The sequence below is a fragment of the Halyomorpha halys genome, unplaced genomic scaffold, assembly GCF_000696795.3.
Source record: "Halyomorpha halys isolate HHAL.00 unplaced genomic scaffold, Hhal_1.1 Scaffold190.1, whole genome shotgun sequence".
Taxonomy (NCBI): domain Eukaryota; kingdom Metazoa; phylum Arthropoda; class Insecta; order Hemiptera; family Pentatomidae; genus Halyomorpha; species Halyomorpha halys.
Genome location: NW_027105456.1, coordinates 365,527 through 391,043, shown reverse-complemented (window position 1 = coordinate 391,043; position 25,517 = coordinate 365,527). Strand labels below are relative to the sequence as shown.

Here is a 25,517-nt window from a genome sequence, read left to right as displayed (position 1 = left end):
GTCCAACGTTTCGGCCAATTCGGCCATCTTCAGGGACAATCTACTTAATTCACTTTGAAACATATTATTTAATCATTCCAAACACTTCATACAGGCTATTCTGCCCAGGTCAAAACACTTTTATCCAATAAGTCAAAAATCTATTAAAAATTACAGTCAAAAATATTTCTCATTAACCACTATCATACACTTTTATTACAACCTTACTTGTAGAGGTTACAGATTGTCCCTGAAGATGGCCGAATTGGCCGAAACGTTGGACGTGTAAAAACAATAAAAGTTTTGAGACTATAATTTGGATAATGTTTTGAATTATTTAGTAAAAAATTAGTTGTGTTTCTTTTTATGATAAAAAATTTTAAATCGAAGGTTATAAATAGCTAACACAATTCCAAAATTTGTAGTTCTTTTTCTTTAGGGTTTAAGTAAGAACTTCCTCCAACTTAGGGCAGGGAAGACGGTTAATTCTGCAGATTTGGCAATCTATTCTAGCCCGTGTGTGAAGGTCGAAATCTATCTCGAGGTTCGTCCCGAAATAATAGTTAACTCGGCCAGGTCGGATTTGATTCGCAATTGATTTTTACACCATGAATTATTTATGAAAAGGAGATGGTCTGGGTTGCAGTCAGCAAAGATGCACAAGTATGCAAAACTTATTTATTTTTGCCAACGTTTTGACCTCAGGCGTTCATCAAGGCTGAAAAACAAAACGAGATAGCAACCTTAATTCACTGAAAATAAAAATATAATTTTTTCAATTTCTTTAGACTGGTATTTATTTATTAAATATACCAAATGGTATACTTGTTTAGTCTCAACACTCTTTATTATATCAATATTCCAACGTTTCGGCCAATTAGGCCATCCTCAAGACAATCTAAACACATTATGTGTCAACGCGAGGTGAGAATTTATATTTGAAGGTATGTTATATTATTAGTAACAATGTTGTTGTTATTATTGTCACAAATGAATATATAATAAGCTGTTAAATGTTTAGATTGTCCTTGAGGATGGCCTAATTGGCCGAAACGTTGGACCATAGCTAGCAGAGTCATCAATGTTGACTGTATAATCCTGGTAAAAATTGAAAATTTCTCCAAAAAAACAAATATGCACAGTTTGTTGTTTACTCAACATAATTCAAAAATTAATTTTTTCTATCTTCGAAACAGCCACCAGTTTCGCAGGTAGCAAGATCTGACTGGCAGATTCTCATTTCTTTATTGGCAATGCAATAAAGATTCAAATAAGTACTTAATTTTTTTTCCAGTCAATATCCATTTTTTCTCATGTGCTTTCGGACCATTATAGGAATCGATAAATCTAATGAAAAGTACGAAACGTTGCACTATTGATTTAATGAAGAGTGTTGAGACTAAACCAAGGATATCATTTGATTTATTTAATAAAAATATTATAATAACAAACAAACTTGGAGATATACATAACAAGAAATTTAGTAGATAGTAGTTAATAATAATAGAAGATAAAAAAAATAAATAATAATAATAATGTAGAGTAGAATTACATAGTTTGTTAGGAGATCTGAAAGTAAATAAGGTTGTGTATAGCGAAACGTAAGAATTTCCAATGTTATATAAAATGAAAGAAAGAATGTGTATGGTAGTGACCTGTATAATGGGATAAAGAGCGGTTGTGCAGGACGATTTTTATGTAAAAATATTTTTACTTTAATTTTTGCTTTCAACAAATAACATAATATAATTTATCTTCTGTTAGTATTAACTACTATCTACTTAATTTATTGTTTTATCTATTATTTTTTATTTATCGGTTTATTTTCTCTTGAGGTTGTTATCTTGTTGTAAGGCCTGAAATTGAGGTCAAAACGTCAGCACAAATAAATAAGTTTTGCTTATTTGTGTATCTTTGCTGACTGTGACCCCGACCATCTGCTTCTCATATCAATCTACGGTCAAGTTCAACGTCCACAATGCTAACTTTTCTGAAACACAAGCTTATGGTAACAAATGTTTATTAATTTGTTTCGTAACAAAATGTTTCTAAACGCTTTGAATTTAGATTTCCACAGGTGGAAAATGTGCAGATGCACCTTCAAGGACCTCTTCTGTTCGTAGGAGCCATCGGATACTTGGAAGTGACCAACGACATTTCGAAGTACTCCTTCGCTAAGGTGTTCTCAAGAGTTCCGTCCAAGACCCAGGTTGTTGTCAGGTTCTCTAAGGTCGTCGGGGAGATGGGAACGGCTGACTCGACAAGGTGACTGATTCTAAACTTCCTCAATTAATATGCTCATTACTTGCAGATTTCCTGCGATTTGATTGAATATTAAGTAAAAAACAATAGACTGACTGTTTATCCATTCCTTACACCTTTTTGTAAGACATCATTGTGTTTTATTGATTTAAATTTCTTTTATGAACTAATTAATAACTTAAAAGAGTCAAAAAATAACCTTTAACTTTTTAAATTTATTTATTGAAATTTACAACTGTACATCTAAGTTATAAATCTGATCTAAGTTAAATTGGAGTGTTACAGCCGTGTAGAGAAACTACCCATTAGTAGCACTCTAATGACATTTTACATTGGCTGGACTCGTGGCCATCTTCTTTTCAGGCGCCTCGGATGATTATCGGGAATGGAAGAGGATGCAAGATTAGAAACTAGGGGGTTTGAGTGGTTAGAGAGTTTATAATGGAAGGAGTGATATCTGGTTCGGGCTAGATCGGTTACATAGGGAACATTAAGATCTTTATGTATGATTTTATTTGTGACAAAGTAAGGAGCATTGATGATTTTACTAAGGATTTTGGATTGTAAGGATTGAATACGAGAGGAATTCGAAGGTTTAGTGGAGCCCCGAAGCTCAACTCCATATGTCCAGATTGGCCTTATTACAGTCATGTAAATCAGTCTTTTGGAATGTGTTTGAAGTTTAGACCGTGTGTCTAGTTAATCGACGTGCAGTTTCCTGTCTTTTCAGTCTTGTGTGAGGATTCCAGGTTAATCGCTTGTCCAAATGTAGTCCAAGGTAGCGGATCTGTTCGACAGGGGTAAGAGTAACATCGTTAAATGAAACTGTAGGCCAGTCAGTAGGTTTACGACGAAGGGTAAAGTTGATTTGAAGGGATTTGTTGGAATTTATCTTAATCCTCTAATTACGACACCAATCTTCGAGGGCTGTGATATGGGATTGGAGATTTTGGGATACAATTAATGGGTTATTATTAACAGCGAGCACACATGTGTCATCGGCATACGTGGTGAGGATAGTGTTAGGATTGGTTGGAATGTCAGCCAAAATAAAACCTTTCACAAGTTCGTACGTATTTCCACTCGTCGAGCTGATAACTCCAATGTAACTTTCTGTCCATCTATCGCTTTTCTCAGTATTTCCATCTCACATTTAATAAATAATAATTGTATTAAAATAAACTTATTATTTTTAAAGAGATACTCGTGGATTCGCTTTGAAGTTTTACACTCCTGATGGTATTTGGGACCTCGTCTGCAACAACTCACCAGTGTTCTTCGTCCGAGATGCCATCAGATTTCCTAATCTGATTCATGCCATGAGAAGAAACCCGATGACACATCTCTTGGTGAGAATAGATCTTAATGAATTATTATTTAAATAAGGATGGATTTCATGAAAATTAATAATTTCCTATGTTAAAATGCCGAGTTGAACCTTAAGTCTAAGAAATGTAAAAAATATTGTAGGTATAGTACGTCCGAAATGAGTTTGCCTGTAGACAGTTACTAGGGCAATGATAACCTTTTTTTTTCCTTCAATTTCAAAGAACAAAATTATTTAATGCTAACTTCAACACGCTTACTGACCAACACAAAACTTAAGGTTACTAGTTTAGTAGTTACTGCGCAATTAGCTTAGTAGTTGAATGCAAGGTTATTGAGTATAATTTTTTTTTTTTTTTTGTTATTTACAACTGTATAACATTACAACTGTATACATACAACAAGTAAATTTGCTGTAGGTGAGATAGTGACATGATACAAACATGTGGAGAATCTACCCATTGATAGAAGTCCAATAACATTTCTAGAGAAGATTCCGATGCCATCTTCTTTTCAGACGCTTAGGAGGATTACTAGGTAATGAAGCAGAAGCCAGGTTAGAAACAAGTGGATTTGGGTGGTTGGGAAGTTTTTTATGGAAGGAATGGTATCTGGTTCTGGCCAAATCGGCAACATATGGGACATTGAGGTCATGCTGGATGACTTGATTTGTGACAAAGTAAGGAGCATTAAGGATTTTACGAAGGATTTTGAACTGTAAGGATTGGATTCGGGAGAAATTTGATGGTTTAGTGGAGCCACAAAGCTCAACTCCGTATTTCCAGATAAGAGTATAAATTTAAAATTATTATATTTGTAAGAATGAAACTATAGAGTTATCAAATGGGGAAAATCAAAAATGTTTTTTTTTTTAAATGTTATTTTAGATATTTTTTTACTATTAGTTATTATAGTCAGCAGTTTTTCTTGGGCTATTGTTGATCCATTGGCCCTTTATCAGTCACATAGTTACAGGCAGAGTTGGGAAAAAATTAACTATAGTTGAAACTAATAGCTAATGTTGTCATGGATACGATATTTATTTATCAATGGTTCATTCATGAATAAGGGTCGTATCCATGGCAACTTCGCACCATCCATTCCAAAATATTTGCTAACACTGGTGACTGCTTTGCACATCAATGCTTAAACAAAAATTATTGAACGAACATACACAAATAATAAAAAGGGGACATGAACAATCCATTTTAATGAACGATAAAACGTTTTCTTTTCAAAATGAGGTGTAGATAGTTGACCGTAGATTAATGATTGGAGAAGTTTGTCAGGAGTGCGGTCAGCAAAGAACAACATAAATAAACAAAACCATATTTATTTATTTATAATCTTTAAATTTTTTTTTTTTTTTTTCTTGAGACTGGCAATTTTTTACTAAATAATTCAAAAACTATCCAAATTATAGTCTCAAAACATTTATTTCATTTACACGTCCAACGTTTCGGCCAATTCGGCCATCTTCAGGGACAATCTACTACAAAAAGTTTCCATTATATGTATGATCCTACAATCAATTCAAATATTTAACATTATTATTTATAATTTACCTTACCTTAATTTACTATGAGACATATCATTTAACCATTTTAAAAACTTCATACAGGCTATTCTGCCCAGGTCAAAACATTTATATCTATGAACAACATTAAAACCATTAGGTAAACTTATTTTTTGTTAATCAGTATATCTCACATTTGTTTAATTACCTAATAAGTCAAAAATACATTAAAAATCACAGTCAAATTATTTATCTTTTACCACTATTTATACACTTTTATTACAACCTCACTTGTAACCTTCCTTTACTCAGTTCAAGCATTTAAAAAATTATTTATCATAATTACATTTTTGTCACTTTTTCTCTTTATTACATTAGCAAAATTCCTATCAAGGCTAACTGTAATTATCCATATATAAATTATCCTATATTATTTATAAGTTAATCTTACTTAATATCTCCGCATAATGTTGATTTAAAGCATATTTATTTATTTTATACAGCAGTTGAAGGCCTACCTTCTACGCCATAACCCCTGATGAAGACCTGAAACTCAGGTCGAAACGTCGGCATAAAATAAATAAATATGGTTTTGTTTATTTATGTTGTTCTTTGCTGACCGCAACCCCCGACAAACTTCTTCAATCGTTTTCTTTTCAAGTATTAATGCCTTAGGATATTATTAATGGTAAATCTTTTATCTTGAAATCACGAAAATCTACCCATTAAGGATAACAAATTTAGAATTTTTATTTTTATCAGGATCCTAATGCAATGTGGGACTTCATTTCACTGGTTCCAGAGACTACTTTTCAAATAATGATGCTGTTTTCGGACAGAGGTATACCCATTGGCTACAGGCATATGCACGGTTTTGGAATAAACACTTTCTTTTTAGTGAATGCCAATGGAACGATCACATATACCAGGTTTCATCTCCGGGTAAGTCTTTATCCTAATCATGGCTGTTCCAAAAAAATAAAAGTAAATAAATAAAATTTAAATATAGTTGTTTATAATAAAGGTTTCTCGATTGATAATTTGTCACATTAATCATGTAAATTTAATATAATTCATTAATCTACATGAAGGAGAAAAGTTCATATCCAATTAAAGCAATACAGATTTAGGGTTTCGAATTGAGTCACATTATACCAGTGATGCGGATAAGAAAAGCGCAGGGATCTCTTGAAGCCCTGCTTTGCCTTTCCCAGGGGGGTGGCTCAGAGTCTCCCTGCAGAATGTAATAAATTTTTTTTATTATTATATGATAAGTTTTATTTTGGGAAATATTTTATATAGATTTATATTTTTATTGATACAAATTATGATAGTATTTTCTTTTATTTATATATCTCATTATTATTATTTAATTCTTTTAGTTCTTTTAATACTTAGTGCCCTTAATTCTCCTTAATGAGAAGTTTCAATATAAAAGAAATTTAGTCCCATTATCCTGTGGAATATCAGGAATATGTATCTGCTCTCCCCTAAAATCTAAAAAATAAAATGATTTTGACATCGTTGATGACACAGCCATCAACTATGGTTTGGATATTGGTTAATCTTCTGTATTTTCAATTTTAGTAAGGAAATGTCTCACTAATGGTGACGTGTGAATACGGAAAAAGCTACTAACCATTTTTCTCCATGCCAACCTTCTTGGGTTAGAACTAATTCGCGGCACCCTTGTTGATCTAAAAAAAAAAAAAAGCTTAAAAAAATAAAAATGTCAGAACAGTTTTGCTTTGAACGTTATTTGGATATGTAAGAAAAGAATAAAAAATAGAGTAAAGTAGAATGGAATAATGGAGGAGGAAACTTAAAAAGAGCTGTCTCCTTGTTCCACTAATCCTCAAGGTACCTCTACACATTTGCCAAACTATGGCAAATTCGCTCATGCGCTAACAAGTGTAATCCAAATTACTTGATTGGTCTGACTTTGTGGACAACCCGTTGAGTACCGATTTTTGGGCAAAAATTAAAGTGCGTTAGTGCTGTATCCACGCATTTGCGTTCAGTTAGTATTGTTTTAGAACTGCCAACAGATGAAGATCTGTGTTCTTCATGTTTTAATTAAACAAAGAATTTCTCCAACCTCCAGATTCATTGATCTAATGTAGCCAAAATGGTATATTTCAAAATTATGTCGATTGAACGTAAATATTTTGTTTCAATCTTGTCAATTAACTTTAACAGTTGATTTTTATTTTTTTTAAACTCACGTTGTTAGAATAGGACATTGCGGCTACTCCAACGAATTTCTGAGTGAGGAGTTATATATTTCTTTCACTATTAAGTCAAAGGGAAGTGCTCATACCTAATAGAGAATAGTGGAAATAATGTCAGAGTTCCTCACGATTCGCACTATGAGAATATTATTTGTTTACTTGGAATCTAGTCTAACTTAAAAATGAACCTACTAAGTGTGGCAGAAAAGTAAGGAAACTGAATTTTTATTTTTTGAAACATCTAAGTTGACCTCTTCAAAGTAGCTTCCTCGGGCGTCTACACAGCGATGGAGAGTTGTTCCCACTGTTGGTAGCAGCACTGAAAGTCTTCAACCGGTATTGTCTTCAGCATGTCCGTTACACTCTTTTGTATGTTTTATAAAGTCCTAAAATGACATCCGTTGAGGACATTTTTCAGTTTAGGAAAAAAGAATAAGTCAGGGGGACTGACATGGGGCGTTTTTATGATGGAGCATCCATTTGTCTGCAATGTTTAGTCTCACAAAAATGACCCTTTTTCTGAGCCTTTCAAGGACGTCTTTTTAAAAAAACTTGGTTAACAGTTTGTCCTGGAGGAACAAATTCTTTGTAGACAATGCCCCTTCTGTCAAATAAACTAATCAGCATTGATTTGATTTAGGTAATGTATATTGAAATTTCTCTCTGCGCTCACTGGATTTCTCTTCCTTCTTATACTTTATCATCCTGTCATATGGACCTACATCTAGTTCCTGAAGGACTTGCTATCCCCTTTATGACTGATAACCTAGTTCCCTAGGGAGTGAATTTTGATCCTGCGAGGATTAAGTGCTAGTTCCCCTTGAATTCATCCTATCATATCATCTCCTAACCAACTACCTAATTCATTGGAGGGTATTGTTGAGGCCTTCTGGAGTATAGTACCTCACCTCTTAAATTGGAGTCAAAACTAATTAATCATACACAGCCTCCTGGATGATGTCCAAAAAATAAATTGCTAAATTTTGTTTGGAGTGATAGGTGTTTAAACTTAATGCTTTATAACTATCAGTTATTGTTTGAGTCAACCAATCGAAAGGTAGAATTTTTCACAATGCTAATGCATATTTCAAGGTAAAAATTATTTCTAATATAATCATTTTTATTTGTTAAAATAGCATACTAAAGTTAATGTTTTCGGATAAAATTAAAATTATCTTCAGAATAGACTGCACACCCAGGGTTCCAGGATCCATGGGGCTCCCTAACTTTTATGACCGATGGCATTACCAGTAGACCAACCAGTGACCATCTTTTTTTTTAACCAATAAAAGAGCCTGTTACAAATTTTTTTAGCTGTTAATGTTGAGAATTCAATTGTTTTTTTAAAAGTTGAGGCACTCTTAATAAAGTGAGAAAACAAAAGCTTTTTCAGTAGTTGCTCTAACTAGTACCATCTTTACCCCATGAGGCCACTCATCAACATTAATTGTATTTCTGCAGACAAACCAAGGAATACAGAACCTGACCCCAGAACAGGGGACTCTTATAGCAGGACAAGACCCGGACTATTTCATTCGTGATCTGTACAATGCGATAGAGAGTGGCAATCTTCCGAGTTGGAATTTCTCTATCCAAGTAATGACTCCTAAACAAGCCGAAAAATTTCCATGGAACCCATTTGATCCTACAAAGGTATTGGCTACTCATATTTAATTTATTATATTACACTAAAATTTATCAATTTAATAATAAATATATATATTTTTTTATTTTATCAAAAATCATACAATCCACTACTTTTACCATTCTATTGAATTCTATCTTCTAAATACCATATTTCTCAATGTTTTTCTTTCCTTTTTCAGAAGTTTTAATCCATTTTATTAATTTAACATTAATGAAGTATTCCTTCTAATGTTTCAGACTGTACGTCAGATGTGTTGATTCATTTTTCATTACTGTTTTAAATTACTAAATGGAATATGGTCCAGGTGCGGTAAAAAAAAAAAAAAACTCAAATAGTGACAACTATTTTAATGAGTAAACGTTTTGCTCCATGTTGCAGGGCTTCGTCAGGGCTAAAAAAGATACAAACACTTAACATAAGTAAAAATGTAAATAAAAAATTATGAAGGTATATAATGAAACGTAAAATAATTTAATTTTAATAATTAACTTAATTAATTAATTAATTTAAATAATGATTTTTTGTTTCATTACTGTATTTGTAATTTTCCCTTTACATTTTAACATATGTTAAGTATTTGTATCTTTTTCAGCCCTGACGAAGCCCTGCAACGTGTGCCAAAACATTAAAGTAGTTGTCACTATTTGAGTTTTTAATTTTACCGCACCCGACCATATTCCATTTATTAATAATACACACGGTCAATCAGCGATCTTCCAGTATGTTTTAAATTATGTTTTTCTTTTTTTTATAATTTTTTTTTACATCTATATCCTTACATAGTTATTTAAAAGTTTGTTGGTTTCTTTGTTCACCAAGATTGTGTTGAATTTGTGGTAAATGGCATAGTTAACAACTTCACCTTGGGAAATATTTTTTTCTCATGGATGTGATATATCAACCATATTAGAATTTTTCACTAATATTGTAGTGGCCAACGAGTAGTTCATTTCTCATTGCCTTTGATGCCCCCGAAACATCTTTTTCACATATACATCCTAACTTTATTTTCTAGGAGAAAAAATTTCTTACTGCATTCAGGTCTTAATTAAAAGGTTAAAAAAATATTTCAATTCGTTCTTATGGTGTTAAAAAATATATCAAATAAAATAAAAAGAGAAATTTTAATGACTTTCGGGACTCTGAAATCTGTAACCGCAGCCATGAATTTCTAAAAGTGACTTTGGTCCGCTTTCACTCTTATTCCTTTACTGCAAGTCTGCAGAGAAGGAAAAAATTATCAGTTTATCATTGTCTCTATTAAAAAAAATATATATTAATTTTAATGTTTTTGTTTTTTTAATTTCTAAGCCTATGGGTATTTAGGGTTTGATATAAGGGTAACAAGAATGGGTGGAATCTCTTTTGCTCCATTATAAGAGAGGAATAAGAATAGGGATATAAAAGACTGGAAATTGAAAAAGTGGATTATGTCTGCTGCCTGATGACACCATGTTTCGTGATCTCAGTAGTCAGTAAGTAGTTATTAGTCCTCATCGAGTCTGAGATTCCTTATCAGTGTTTGCTACATTTGTAGGCGTCATCTTGGTGTTAATAAAGACCTTTTTCTTTTTTTTTTCTTACCTCCTTTATTGTAAATAACAATATTAATATATATTTAAATATATACAAACGTAACTGGTGCCCTTCTTTTGCCATATAGCATTATAAGGGGTTGGGCTGGGTCCGCTGAAGGCGGGAGTTACAATATTGGCCCAGGAGCCGTTGGCCGAGGAGTACACAGCACGGGGAGGGCCGCTCCACTGGGGTAAAGATCATTTTATCATTTTTGTGGTTCTTTATGGTTTCACTGTCATGCCCATGACAATAAGAATAAAGAAGATAGATAAAAATTTTATTCTTTAATAAATCTATACACTCCATAAAGTAAATTTAATAATAAGAAAACTGGAAGATCTTTGATTGATGCTATGTAATATTAAAAGGAAGATTGTCCTTTCCGGTCAAAGAAAAAACTCAAATAGTATACAACTATTTAACGTTTTGCTCCATGTTGATGGGCTTCATAACAGGGCTAAAACATATACAAACAAAGAAAATAGATAACAAAAATAAATTTTAACTACTGTATGGCTAATTATGATTTAAAATAGGTGAAAATTTCTATAAAATTGAACAGTGTAAATTAAAGAAAATAAAAGAAGATGTACAGTTAGAAAACGTAAAATTAAATAAGAATTACAAAAAGGTTTTTTGTGTTTTTTTTTTCATATTTTAAATCTTTAAAATTATATGAGGAGAAGATGGTCGGGGGTGCAGTCAGCAAAGATACACAAATAATTAAAACTTGTTTATTTGTGCCGACCTTTCAACCTGAATTTCAAGCCTTTATCAGGGCTGAAAAAACAAAAACTAGATATCAACCATAATTCAGAGATAAATAAAAATAAAAATAATCAACAAACTTGGAAATATACTAAATATAAGATAAAATATAATTTTATAGAGGTAAAATTTATATAAAATAAATGATAAAAAGATTAAAAACATACAGTGCTTAAGTAAATAGAGAAATAAACACAATAAAAAGGGCAGAAGAAAATGTAAATGATGACTAAGGGATCAATTATAATAAGATATGTAAGTAATATCAAAAAACAATTTAAATAAACATAATGAAATGTTTTATTTTATTTAATTTTCTTTCATAAATTTCATTATGTTAATTGAAATTGTTTTTTTCATTATTTGTAGACATTTTTTATTGATTTGTATATCTTTGCTGACCTCACCTCTGACCATCTTCTCCTCCTCATTTCATTCTACAGTCAACAATTAACACCTCACTTTAAAATATATATTGTTAATGATGAATTGTTTATTTTGTATTAATATAATAATTAAAAGAGATGTCAAAATTTTAAATTCCCATTTCTTTCAGCTTTGGCCTCAGAACCAATTCCCGTTGATTCCAATAGGAAAAGTGGTGCTGACAACTAATCCAATGAACTACTTTGCCACTGTCGAGACGATTGCCTTCAGTCCAGGTCGTCTGGTGCCAGGAATAGAACCCAGTCCAGATAAACTGCTACAAGTAGGCTTATTACTTATACTATTAATACTCAATACCAATTGTATATTAAAGTAAGTGATCAAGTACGCATACAATTACAGCTCAATTGTTCTTTATTCAAAACCAAATCGATTATTAGAAAAAACTTTATTTTTATATTTATACATAAGTAGTTTTTATTTTCTTTCTTTGAAGTAAATGTTTATGTAAAAAAAAAAAATTAAAATAGAATATCTATTAAGTTAGAACACCTACCTCTTATTGATGAATTCTGTTTATTTATTTTTCAAATTATGAGACTTACAATCAAAACTGTCTCTGAATAATTAATTATTCATTAATTAAAAAAAAAGCAATTTGGTGGCTTTTGAAATATTTCTAAATGAGTTTAGACATTTAACAAAAAATAACTTTCAAATACCACCTGAAGAAACTAAGGGAAAATTAGAAATATGATAACTTCAGAAACTAATAATTCCCAGCTTGTTGTTTGATTCAAAGTAAACTCTATGATTACTTACAACATTTGTGCAAGCATATATAAACAACTCAACTAAACTACTTTGATTAAAAACCTAAGTTTTTGTCCATAATTCATGAGCTGAGTGAAAGCTAATTGTATTAATAATTAAAATTCCTATTATGAAGACTGGAACAGTGTAACCAATAATTTTAACTAAAAAAATTAACATAAATGTAATTTTGTGCAGAAAATCTTCAAACAGTGCAAATTCGTCCAGTAAACCTAAACCGTACAATATACAACCAGCATCTATAGAACGTCTTTCTCATGATTCAAATTTATTTTGGGGAATTTGAAGCTACAGAACAAAAGATGCATTTGTTTGAAAACCTGATTTCTAGTGATAATGTTTACTTACTTACTTTCATGGACCTAAAATCAATTGTGGGCCTAGGCCTCCATAATTAGCTTCCTTCGTTAAGCTCAATCCTGTGAAGCCGTTCTTCGATTTTGGGTCCCTAGAGACTCTCCGCAATGGCCGGTACAACTCTCCTAGTGAGTTCAAGAACCTTATCCAAAGTCTCGTTGGGACTCTCTGTTTCTTCCATCCTTGTTAAGTAATCAACCCAGATCAGTCTCTTGAGCCTAACAACTCTAACATCATCATCAATGGCTAACAGATTATAGAGTAACTGATTTTTCTATATTCTTCTGAACACACCATCCTTTAAATATAGGGCCAAATATAAGTAAAAGTTTAAGCAAAGAAAGAAGCAGGTCCTTTTTTGACAGAGACAAATGAGACAACCAAACTATTATTTTATGTCTGCTCATGTTCCGTATCGCTACTCCTAAAACTCTAATTATCAATTTATGCCACAAATCTTCTTTAATATCATGAAAAACATTTAAATTTGAAATACTGTTAAAAAAAAAAAAAGATTAATCATTTAATACCAGATACTACTTATCACTAGATAATACAAAATAATTATTTAAATATAAGATGGTCCGGGTTGCGGTAAAAAAAAAATTACTCCTACCATTGTTACCTATTTTTTATTCTTATCATTGTTTATTCAAGTTTATTTTACACTGATACTATTTTATGTCTTCCTTCCTTTTATTTATATGTAATTTCTTATCACTTTATTTTTACATAGTATTTATCCTAGCTTAAATTACCGTATTGTATCTTATTGTTGTAATATTCTCAGTTTTCTTTTTTTTGTATCTTTTTAGCCCTGCAAACGTCGGACTTTAAAATAGTTTAAAACTATTTGTTCTTTTTTTGACCGCAACCCTGACCATCTTCTTATATTTAAATCTTTACGGTCAACTATATATACATACACAAAATAATTATTGCTTCAGGGAAGACTATTTGCTTATGCGGACACACAAACTTACAGACTGGGCTCCAATAACCAATTGGATTCTGTTAATAACCCTCTGGGACTGAAGCAGTTTGGAGCAACCAATCCTGGGAACCCCCTTTACTACAATTATATGAGAGATGGGTACAGTAGGTGCGACCTGGATCAGGGTGCTGCTGTTAACTACTTCCCGAACAGCTTCAATGGCCCACAGGTGTCACCAAGGGGACGTACAATACCTTATCGAGTGTCTGGTAACATTGGAAGGTGAAAAAATTGTATAATTATAATTTTTTTTTTCAGAATTTTTTTGATGAGATATTTTTAATGAAATAATTTTAGATATAATACAATTAACGAAGATAACTTCAGTCAGCCCAGCATTTTTTGGAACAAAACTTTGACGCCTGGTGAAAGGAATAGAATGGTGATGAACATTGCAGCCAGTTTAAGCCAAGCATATCCTCAAATACAGGTAAATCAAATTCACTTATTTTTTTCTATTATTATTATTATTATTATTTTATTTTATTATTTTTTTTGGAAGAAATACCCTTTCATGGCTTCTTTATTTCAACATTTCGGGCAGTTTTCCCATTTTCCAGTTCATTGTTCTGTGAAAATGAAAAATAAAAATAATCCACAGTTTTACTATTATACAGTAAATTTCAAATAAACAATGAGTTATTTAAATATAATATAATACTCACACTGCTAATTTTACAATTATATATTAACTTACAAATTTAAAAATTTGTGAATTAGAATTAAATAAGTTCAGCCAAAATTTTAAATTCTAATTATTCTTATTTTTCTCTAACTTTAAATTATATGATAGACATAGGTCAAAAAGATTAAAGCAATCTTTCATATTAAAAATTTTTAAAGTTTAAAATTTTCTTTCTTTTTTTTTATTAATTTTAAGTGTTTTCATCTAATTTACAATAACTGTCTAAAAATAACAAAAAAAGCCCACTTTAATTATTTTTAATTTAACTAATTATTTTTAAATGTTACTTCACCATTAACTTGTATTTTTTATTGTGTCTATTATTCCTCTTTTCATTACTTCATTGCATAATACCCAACGCTATTTATTTATTTATATTAAATTAATTTATTTTATTGATGACGTCAACATATTGTTGACCAGTAACAAGATATTTTTTTTAATTTCTACAACCTCAGGCTTAGTTAAAATATTGGCTTCTTCACAATTAAATTCATGGTTATTTATTATTATGCCTTACCAATGGTGTGATATAAATATTTTTATGTTTTTTAATATTTGCTTCATGTTGATTCCATCTATTTTTAAAATTGTGTTATGTCCCATCTATCTAGTAGCACTTATCATTGTTATTATTTTATGTATATTCTATAAATTTAATGAGCAAACATTTTAAATAAGTCTGAGGATATAAAAATAAGAAAATCTACTTATATAACAAAAAATATAAAACATGTGCTTATAAAAACTGATACATGAATTAATAAAAGGCAATTTTTAGAACAAAAAATAATTAGTATAGACTTAAATTAAAATAAATAATTAAATTTAATTAAATAATATAAAAATTTTTTACTTGAAATTGATTGCAGAAAAGGGCTTTACAAAACTTCAACAAGGTGAGCCCTAGCATGGGAAGGATGTTAATGAAAGCTCTTCAGCAAGCAAATTCTAAGTAGATATTACTAATAAACTCCATATTTAATGCATATATTTATATTATTGTATTATATAACTTTTATTATATTATTAATTAATTAACTCGATGTAATAGTTTGATTAAGAAAATATAAAACTAGTCTGGACAGCACTATTATTAATGGTAGATTTATCATTATTCCATGTCAGTGAATTATAAAAAACATATTTTTACTTAAGCCTTCATAACCCAGAAATCTAAAATATTTCATTGTTCCAACACAAAATATTTTAAAGAAATTTTCAAAGATGGTTTTAGTTTGAGTTATCAGTACGAATAAGGAATGATGTACGGAAATAATGAGTTTTGTTATTAAAATAAATTAGTTTTAAAATTGAGTGTATTATTTTTTAAGGTATATTAAATCAATAAATTTAAATTGTTTCTTCATTGTCACATTGTTCAATTAATTGTATTGAAACTGCAAAAGAGAGTTTAAAACACATCTTTAAGGATAATAAGTTTTCAAAATAAGTGTATACTGCCTGCTGAGAACAATAGTGACCAAACTCCATAAAAACAGTTTTGAGATAGTACAATTCGATGTTTCTTAAATGAAACTTTAATACACAGATTTTTTATTACTACAGAAATTACAAACCCATTTCATATTTTTGCACTGCTGACATGAACTTTGCTGTAAATTTCTCATATTATTCAATGCTACAATTATAAGTATAATTATTAGTTCTGACTCCAATAGAAAATATGAGATACTCTACATCAGAGGGCCTCGTTAATATATGTTCAATATGTAAGGTTTGCTGGCAAGGATGTGTACAGACAGGATGAAAGCAAGTTTTACGTGTATTTACCATGAATCCTCACAGGATGGAAACTTCACTCAGTGGGGAACTAGTCAAGGGTTGTGAAAGGGATGACAAGTCCTACAAAAACTAGCTGTAGGTCCTAGCAAGAAGGAAACTATACTCCTTAAGGAACTAGCTTACGTTTGTGAAGGGGATGACAAGTCCTACAGGAAATAGTTGTAGGTCCTTACAGGAAGAAAACTACACTTTGTAAGGAATCAGCTTACGAGCATGAAGGAGATAGCAAGTCCTAAATTTACTAGCTGTAGCTCCTTGTGAAAGAATGAGGGATAAATAGAATGAAGAGTTTAATAATAGAAAAGTATACATTTCCAAAAATAGAGTTAGAATGATTTGATCCACTATTGCATATTAACGTCTTCTAACGAGGAGAATCCCTGAAGAGAATATGCACTCCTTGGCTTGACAAATTTGTATTGGTCAGTCTTCTGGACTTATGTGAGTATAAGAAGAAGATTAGATGCCACTTCTCACCTGGTGTATCTAATGGACAGGGTGACCCTGTCACTCAATGGTTTAAGTAGGATAGGGGGTGCATCTTGGGGCCTCGGATGCCCTGCAACGATGACCATATATAAAGGTGTGATCTAGGGAATTCTGAGGTACGCATCCCCTGCGTGGAGCCGAAACCTCACGCAGACACAGAAGAGAAGACTTGCCACCATTCAGAGACTGGCTCTGCTGAGGGTCACGAAGACATAAAGAACGGTGTCACATGAGGCGGTGCAGGTGCTGGCTGGAGCGATGCCCCTGGACCTCATCCATAAGGGGCATCGGGGCATGAGGGTTATAACATAGACCAGTAGTTCCAGTGCTACTACAGGTAAATCTATTGCCATCAAACAGTAGGCTTGATAATTCTAGCAAGAACTAATCGAATTTGAGTTTTGTCACTCTTACAGGATAAAATGAGGCTATTCTCAAACTCTTTGGTGGGCTTAATTCATTTTCAATGATAACAGTGTTCGGTTTCTATATTTCCCAGTAGGTGATATACGTATATATTTAACATATTTATTATAATAATTTACTTAGTTTTTCTCTATCTCGGAAAAACCTCTTTTTTTCTTCCCAAAGAGTAAAAAATAAATATATTTGCATAATCAATGCTTAGGTTTAAAAACTATATTCTTTGTTTCTAGTCTAAGTATGGTTGACTACTATTAATCTGAATTCAAAGACCCAAGCAAAAACTTCTATTTATGGAAGGATAAAAAAGTTTGATCTATGAAGATTACAAAAAAAGAAAAATGAAATTGTAATTTCAATGAAACATTTTTATAGGAGATATTTTATTAACTTCGGTACTATATTTCCCATAATTAAACTCATAAGAAAATGAAAGGAAGAAATAATAATTAAAAAAAAAAAAGTTTTATTAAGATAAGTTATTTATAATCCTCACTCATTTTAGAATCTTTAAATTTCAAAATGGTTGAATATGATGAAGTAATGGTTCTCTGATGCAAACATTGTTCTGTTTAAATAAAAAACTCAAGGAATTAACAATTATTAAAGTTAAAGTTCTATTACTTTACTTTTTTTGTTAACACTTTACCAGGTCATTTCGGATATACCATATGTTTATCTACAGGTAAACATCCTATTCTAACCAGTGTAGGTGGGTTGAATCCTCATTTCATGCTGCCATGAAATAAAAGTCAACCAACCCAGCCTAGAGTAGAACCAGCAAGGTCAGAGGTTGCTAAGGCTTTACCTTACCACCCTCAGGTACAATGGCCAAAAATTACCTTACTTAATCATTTTCCTTAAATACAGAGAATTTATCATGAAAATATGGTCTTTTTTGTTTTATAATTGTTGACAGAGTTGTGCAAGATATACTGAAGTGTGCTGGAACATCTATTTTTGTTTTCTTTTATTTCTCAATAGCAATGAGTATTTTCTTTTCATTCCATGTATTAACGTTAGTTTTGGATTATGAAAATTTTGAAAGAATTTTAAAATGAAAAAAATTTTCTTTTTAAACAATCAAACTGTTTGGGGTTTGTTAAAGTGGTTATTGAAATGTTTTAAATTTAGGAAATAATTTAATAAAAGAAATTATTGGGACAAAGGCAATTAGCCGGCATTAATGAATTTAAGGAAAGAAAAGGAATACAGACAGAATAAGGAATCCTTGAGAATGACCTGAGAGGTCGAAACGTCGGATGTTAAAAAGAATAAAGTTGAGAGAAAAGAGATCAAAATTGTTTAAAAAGAAACTAAACCACTCTCAAACAACTATAATAATAAAAAATAAATCGAAAAAAATTTTTTTTTTCAGTACACTTTAATAATTTAATCATAAGTCAGCCTTTAGTTTAGATTCACTTGGTCCCAGAAGAGTTTCCCAAACCCGCAGCAATGGCGTTTCCAAAATCCTCACTCACCTGCAAGTAATTATTGACTGCTCTCTCCTAAGAACAGAAAATAAGAATGATGATATTATGATAAAGTGATGACAAGTTCTTAATGTTATGTTTACAATTTTAGTGTGTAAGGTTATGGAACTTAGTAATGAACGGATCCCTAAAATAAACATCCGAGGGATAGAACAAAAGGCAGATAGGAGGACTAAAACTAATTTTGTAAAGTTAGGTTTTAAGGAATGTCACTGGACAGATTTATATAGAGATTGATTGGTGGCATTGGCATCAAACTTTCAGGTTCATTAAACCTTTGTTATTATGAAACAGTGTAACAAGTGCCATATAATTAAAATTATTACAAAATGGTCCATTATTTCTATAATAATGTATATAGATTGATTTACATGTACAAATCTGTGTTTTAATTTTAAAAAATATATATGTGCATTTATTTTTTTTTTTTTAGGATTTTGCATTATTATCCCAAAATACATTGTCTTCTAAATGACCTCACCCTACATCTCATAAATGACTGAGATACAACTGTATAAAACCTCTGATCAGCCTTTTTATTTGTTCCAATAATTTAGTTAAATTTCTTCTTAAAAATACATATGTTCAAACAAACAGCTATTTCAACTTATTTTGGTCTAGTTGGAAATATTTATTTGTAAATCTTATGATACATTAAAAATCTATAGTCTATTATATAATTGAAATGAAATGAAAAAATTATCTTTTATCTGGGACTAAGTCCCTTAAGAACGATAACAATGAGCATAAATGATTGTTTATAGTCTAGGAATGAAGTTCAAAATATCAGATTTCCATATATAATTTTTTTCCTAGAAGATTGGGATCTAAGGGAGTGAAGAAATAGTTAATTTTTGAAGGAATTTTGGTAAAAGGCATTGAGAACAGAAATGGTCATTGAATCCCAAAAGAAAGAGGAATGGACAAGAAATTAATAGTCAAAGGAAGCAGTTTTATGCGTTAGAGTATAAATATTGATTGGTTGGATTCTGGTGTTCACTAAGTGCATAGAGGAATGAAAGTTCAGTGGATATAGGAAGGTTTATTATTTCTTAGGAATTTGAATTGAAATGTATGGTGGAAGTATTATTATTTGCTCGGAAAGAAAGATAAAACCACTTTAGGTTGGTTTAGCAGCCAGAAATATATTGATGGAACATCAAAGATAAATCTTAAAAAAAGCAATTTATTTTATGCTATAATTTCCTTTCAAGCTCATTAATAAGTCCCTCATATACCAGATAATCGTAATTAAAACAGGGAAAAATAAGGAGAATTTATTAATTGAATGGTTTTTAAAAAAGCTAAAGATTGGCGAAATCTAATTTAAAAAAAGTGGACATCTAGTGAAAGAATGCACAATAAATTGCCTCAATGCCTTTTCCCAAAATTCTTTCAAACATTATCTATTTCTTCACTTCCTTAGATCCCAATCTTCTAGAAAAAAAATTATATATGGAAATCTGATATTTTGAATTTTATTCCTAGACCATAAACAATCATTTATGCCCATTATTATTGTTCTTAAGGAACTTTGTCTAGATGAAAGATAATTTTTTCATTTCATTTTAATTATATAATTTTAATTATAAAGTTTTAATTTATAAAAAAGATCTATATTATTTTTCATGTACATTAATAAATATTTTTCATGAGATATTATAATATTAATAAATATTATCTCGTATGAGATAATAACAAATTCTACTTTTTCTTTCTTTCTTTTTATTTTATATAAAGTCTTTTCTTGGATTTTTTGATAAAAATTACCAGAAAATGCAAAGTTTTTAACATCTTTACAAATGCAATGTATAGTTTCTATAATATGAATTTAAAAATAACTTATACTTCACACTTCTTACTAATAGCTTTTCCTCCCACTAAATTGTTCTGATTAAATCAAATATAAGAAATAACTAGCTTCACTATTACTTATATTTCCTTGTTATTACCAACTTCGCTATTGGAGATTAAATTTTTGTACAAAGTAAAAGAAATTAAATTATCATAGTAAATGGAGAATCTGGACTAGTGTGCATTACTACTCAAAATGAAAATATCCAAGTTTGAACTACTATTATTATTTATTTATAATCATAAAATTCTTTCTTGAGACTGGCAATTTTTTACTAAATAATTCAAAACATTATCCAAATTATAGTCTCAAAACTTTTATTGTTTTTACACGTACAACGTTTCGGCCAATTCGGCCATCTTCAGGGACAATCTTAATTCACTATGAAACATATTATTTAATATTTTTCCAAACACTTCATACAGGCTATTCTGCCCAGGTCAAAACATTTTTATCCAATAAGTCAAATATCCATTAAATTTCACAGTCAAAAATATTTTTCATTTTACCACTATCATACACTTAAGGACAAGTAAGGTTATAATAAAAGTGTATGATAGTGGTAAAATGAAAAATATTTTTGACTGTGAAATTTAATGGATATTTGACTTATTGGATAAAAATGTTTTGACCTGGGCAGAATAGCCTGTATGAAGTGTTTGGAAAAATATTAAATAATATGTTTCATAGTGAATTAAGATTGTCCCTGAAGATGGCCGAATTGGCCGAAACGTTGTACGTGTAAAAACAATAAAAGTTTTGAGACTATAATTTGGATAATGTTTTGAATTATTTAGTAAAAAATATACTATTATTATGTTATGATCGAAATAAAGTTAAATTTTTGGAAAAGTACCTTAAGGAGCCTTTATACGATAATTGTACTGGCATGACAGTAGGGTGGAAAGTCAACTGGAATGCTAGTAATATTAGTTTTGAAAACCTTATTATTATGGTAAGCTAGGATTGAAAGTATCTGTCACTTTTAGTTTTTCATATATGTTAGTAGTAAGTATGAGTGATAAAATATTAGGTTGCTACACTCCAACTTATCTCTATTTAGGTGTTCACTGTCTTACTTACTAAGCTATTTTACTTCCTTATATACTTTTCAAGCAGGTGTAATATAATAAACAAATTTTATCTTGGCGAAAATACCTGAATGAATGGAGCTGCATAATTTAGCGTTGCAGCGATATTAGCTACCAGCCTGCTTCTTTGATCAGATGTGAGTTGATTCCAAAACCAAGTAGCTTGGCTGAAATTATCCTCATTGCTTGTATCATATCTGAAAGCAGTAGTATGCTATTGACTAAAAGACTATATGTATATTTCTTTTTTTTTTTATCTTAACTTCATAAATTTATACTAAATAAAATATTCTTTTAACAAAAGAAAAAAAATTAATTGTGAAAATTCTATAAATAGTTTTAAAAAATAATACAATAATTTTTAAAAGTTAATTAAGAAATAAGATAAAATTTATAATGTGCCTACAGTATAATCATGTTGATCACAATTAATATACCTCAACTTGGGGTATATACATACTGGCCCTATATCATTTTTGAAACATTTACTAAGATCATGAAGAGGAGACTCAAGATAGTTAAATTGAGGAATATTTAAAAAGCTTCTAAAATTGGAAAATGGTGGGAAACCCACCACTCCCGCCCTCCATGGTAGCCTTACTTATCTTGAGTTTGAAACAGACACTTATAGCGAGAATTTTGTTTGATGTACATGTCACAATCTCACATTATCTGTCGTAAATTACATTTTGATTTATTGCCAATTTTGGTTCTATTTCAGTTATAGAGTTTTTAAAGAATGATTGGCCATCTGAGTGTGAATAATTTTATTTTTCAGTTATTATCCTTCTTGAGGTCAACATTTACTTTTTACTTTGAGGTTCGAATTGTGAATTATTAATTAGTTATAAAATATATAATGCTTGTCATGTCACTTCCTAGCCTTTTCACTAACCTGAGGCTGAGACTTAATAAGTCAATAGTAACAGTTTCTTTTGCAATAAACCAAAAAAAAAAAAAAAAAATTGCCAGCAATCTTTTCAGAATTCATTCAATATTGGTATTAAACATAATTATAGTTTTAGATGGGGAGACGGTAGCAGCATGGCAACGCGCCTGTCTGCCAACCCAAAGGTTGTGAGTTTGAGTCCCCGGCCCTACTCTGGTTTTTTTTTTTCAAGCATAACATTATAAAATACTCACTCACAGCCTTCCCCTGGGCATTTTGAGACCTGTTAGCCCATGTGTGGCACTTACAAAAAAAATAGGGAGTGACAAATCCATCCCTATGAAAACTAGGTCAAGAAACACGTGATATATTTCCCTAGTACATAGCGTGCGGCCTTGGACTTCCAAGGTCTGTTGGTTGCATCAATAATAAGTTTTCGGTCATTCCTTAGTTCTGTATATAAGATGCTCACAAAGAAAAATTTTGTGCTGAATGGTGATCAGGGCACACTAGAAAAAATCAGAAAACATGTGAACACCCTGGTTTCCATCTTTAACCTCTTCACTTGGTTCCAGGATGTGAAAGAAAATGAAAGCTTTTATTAGTTGTTACTCCCTGGCGCTCAACAAAATAAGACCTAAGTTTTGTATATAACATAGATTTTGTATATAACACTCCCTAGCCTAATTAAAAGTCTTAGAGAGCTAGTGACCAGAATTGTTCAATGAAGTGAAACATATTTAATTTTCTTTCAATATTCACTTTTATGAACTCTTAGTCATGAAAAATGAAATTTTCAAATGGTAGTTCAAGGCACTGATGTTTGTGAAATTAATAAATAAGATATTATTAAACTTCTTTTGTGCTCTATATTTGTCTTTTTTTTATATAAAAAGGAGAAAAATGGTATTTTCATATATCACATCCAAATCAAAGTGAAAAAGTAGTTGATGTAATGAGTCTCTAATTGCCAGTTCTTATCGTTTTATCTTTAACACTAAACATACCATAACGGGTCAAATGACCCATTTTGAACTTTTCCATTAAAAATGCACGTATAATTTTATTGCGTTTGCACATTTGACTTCATGACTTTTTCTAAGTAATTAATGTACAGTTATAAAAATATTTTTGTTTGGTTTATTCTGAGTAATCCTAGTTGTATACCGATATCTACCACAACAGGTCATTTGACCCGGAGAGAATTATTTTGTTTTATGAGATTATCTAGTCATATTTGTAGTCAGTAAGTTGCACATTCTTCCAAAGACTGTTGCGTAAAGTAGTTCAACAAAAATAGTTCAGAATAATTTCAAGAAAATATCAAATTTTAGATTGAAAATAGCTTTTTAGTGTAAGAAAAAGTGGCAAAAATTGAAAGTCTTGGTAAGTACCTAGCTTATATTTTATTTTGATAGCTATAGTAATACAGATCATTTTTTACCCAGAAAAATGTCGAAGCAAACAAGACAGTACAAGTTCTTAGAAGATATAAATAATATTGGCGAAGAGTTTTCAGAAATTAGTGAAGATGAATTTTCTGAAAATGAAGATATATTGGTTGCAAATAAAAATGAGTTTGATTCTACAGATACTGACGATGAAGAGGAAAATATTGTGAATGTATGTAGTGGCCGAAAAAGAATAAGATTACTCTCAAGTTCGGAAGAAAGTGAAGTAGAAATAAATGAACAAAATGTTGCGAATGATGGATCTGTTTGGCAACAAATGCAAGTAGGTGGCACACCTGGAAGAGCACAAGTTTTTATTTTTTGCTTTTGTAATAAAAATGCTCAACATACTATTTTGTTTAATTATAATAAATTTAATTTATATTTTTATTTCCTTCCTAACATCCATATTTCATACATTCAAGCATGAAACATAAAGTTGGGTCATTTGACCCGCTATGGTAGAAATAGGTATATATTAAGTCTTGGTATGATTAGTGTTAAATTTATTGTTTTTAGAAAAGGTTTTTTAAAATTATTACAAAAATATAAAATCATTTTACTCACGCAGCAACCATTCCTGAGACTGGATAGAGAGCCTGCTTGCCTCTTGGATTGCCTATGGGACCATTAAAACTATTTGGATAGTAGTTAGGGCTTCCGTCCTGATTGTTGTCAGTCCTAGCGTAGCCGTCTCTTTGACGATTTGCCACTTTTGCGGTTTGTAAAGGTGCATTGACTTTTATCAATTCATTGTTCACACCCAGCCTATGCATGTGCGTGTCAGTATAGGAAAACAATCTGCCCTAAGGTTTGAAAAAAGTGAAAAACTTTTGTTAAAAAAAAAAATTAATTTACTAATCTAGGGAGGATGGGAAAAGTAGTATAAGTCAAACTGGCCAAAATAAGTTAGAAATACAACACATTGGGGTGTTTGTAAAACATGATATAGACGAAATTTGTTTCTAATCCAAAATATGCATTTTTCTCTGTTATACCGAGGAGAATGAAAGAAAATAGATTTGAAAAATTATTAACTTTTTTCATTAAAAATATTTTATTTTGAAACTTTTAAAAAGTTTGGTTAATTGACAACGTTGACAAAATCTTGAATCCAACTTACTTTTATTTTGTCAAATTCATCCAATGGTTCAATTGGAAACAGAAATTTTTGTTATCAAAATATGCTGCCGCCAATCCAGTTGAATTTGGGAGTAAGTTACACCATTCAATCCAGAGGCTCATTTTGAAGATTTGAGTATTCTAATATTTTCTTATTATCACATAAATAAATTTATAGGAAGATTATTGATTGACCGTGTGTAAAGATGAAAGGAATATGGTCCGGGTGCGGTCAAAAAAACTCAAATAGTAGAAATAAACTATTTTAATGAGCCAACGTTTCGCCCCACGTTGCAGGGCTTCTTCAGGGCTATTTTGACGGCAGTCAAA

General features: G+C 30.7%; 2 protein-coding genes across 3 annotated transcripts in view; one reads left to right on the top strand and one right to left on the bottom strand.

The window, feature by feature from the left end:
- Positions 1 to 15,843, top strand: part of LOC106679282 (catalase) — a 30,680-nt gene extending 14,837 nt beyond the window's left edge. The window contains exons 4-11 of one of the 2 annotated variants that reach the window (XM_014418349.2): positions 2,103 to 2,244; positions 3,440 to 3,590; positions 5,846 to 6,025; positions 8,776 to 8,967; positions 11,865 to 12,017; positions 13,834 to 14,102; positions 14,178 to 14,310; positions 15,438 to 15,843. In XM_014418349.2, coding sequence (XP_014273835.1) covers positions 2,103 to 2,244; positions 3,440 to 3,590; positions 5,846 to 6,025; positions 8,776 to 8,967; positions 11,865 to 12,017; positions 13,834 to 14,102; positions 14,178 to 14,310; positions 15,438 to 15,524 — 1,307 coding nt within the window. In that variant the 3' untranslated portion in view covers positions 15,525 to 15,843. The remainder of the gene's footprint in view (positions 1 to 2,102; positions 2,245 to 3,439; positions 3,591 to 5,845; positions 6,026 to 8,775; positions 8,968 to 11,864; positions 12,018 to 13,833; positions 14,103 to 14,177; positions 14,311 to 15,437) is intronic. The other variant, XM_067051378.1, reaches the window with a different exon arrangement.
- Positions 15,844 to 17,732: 1,889 nt separating this feature from the next.
- LOC106679278 (catalase) overlaps positions 17,733 to 25,517 on the bottom strand; it is a gene marked incomplete at its 5' end in the record, with an annotated part of 33,561 nt that continues 25,776 nt past the window's right edge. Inside the window, 3 exon segments of the mRNA XM_067051371.1 lie at positions 17,733 to 18,794; positions 21,793 to 21,922; positions 24,633 to 24,871. Of these exon segments, the coding sequence (XP_066907472.1) occupies positions 18,705 to 18,794; positions 21,793 to 21,922; positions 24,633 to 24,871 (459 nt within the window). The 3' untranslated portion in view covers positions 17,733 to 18,704.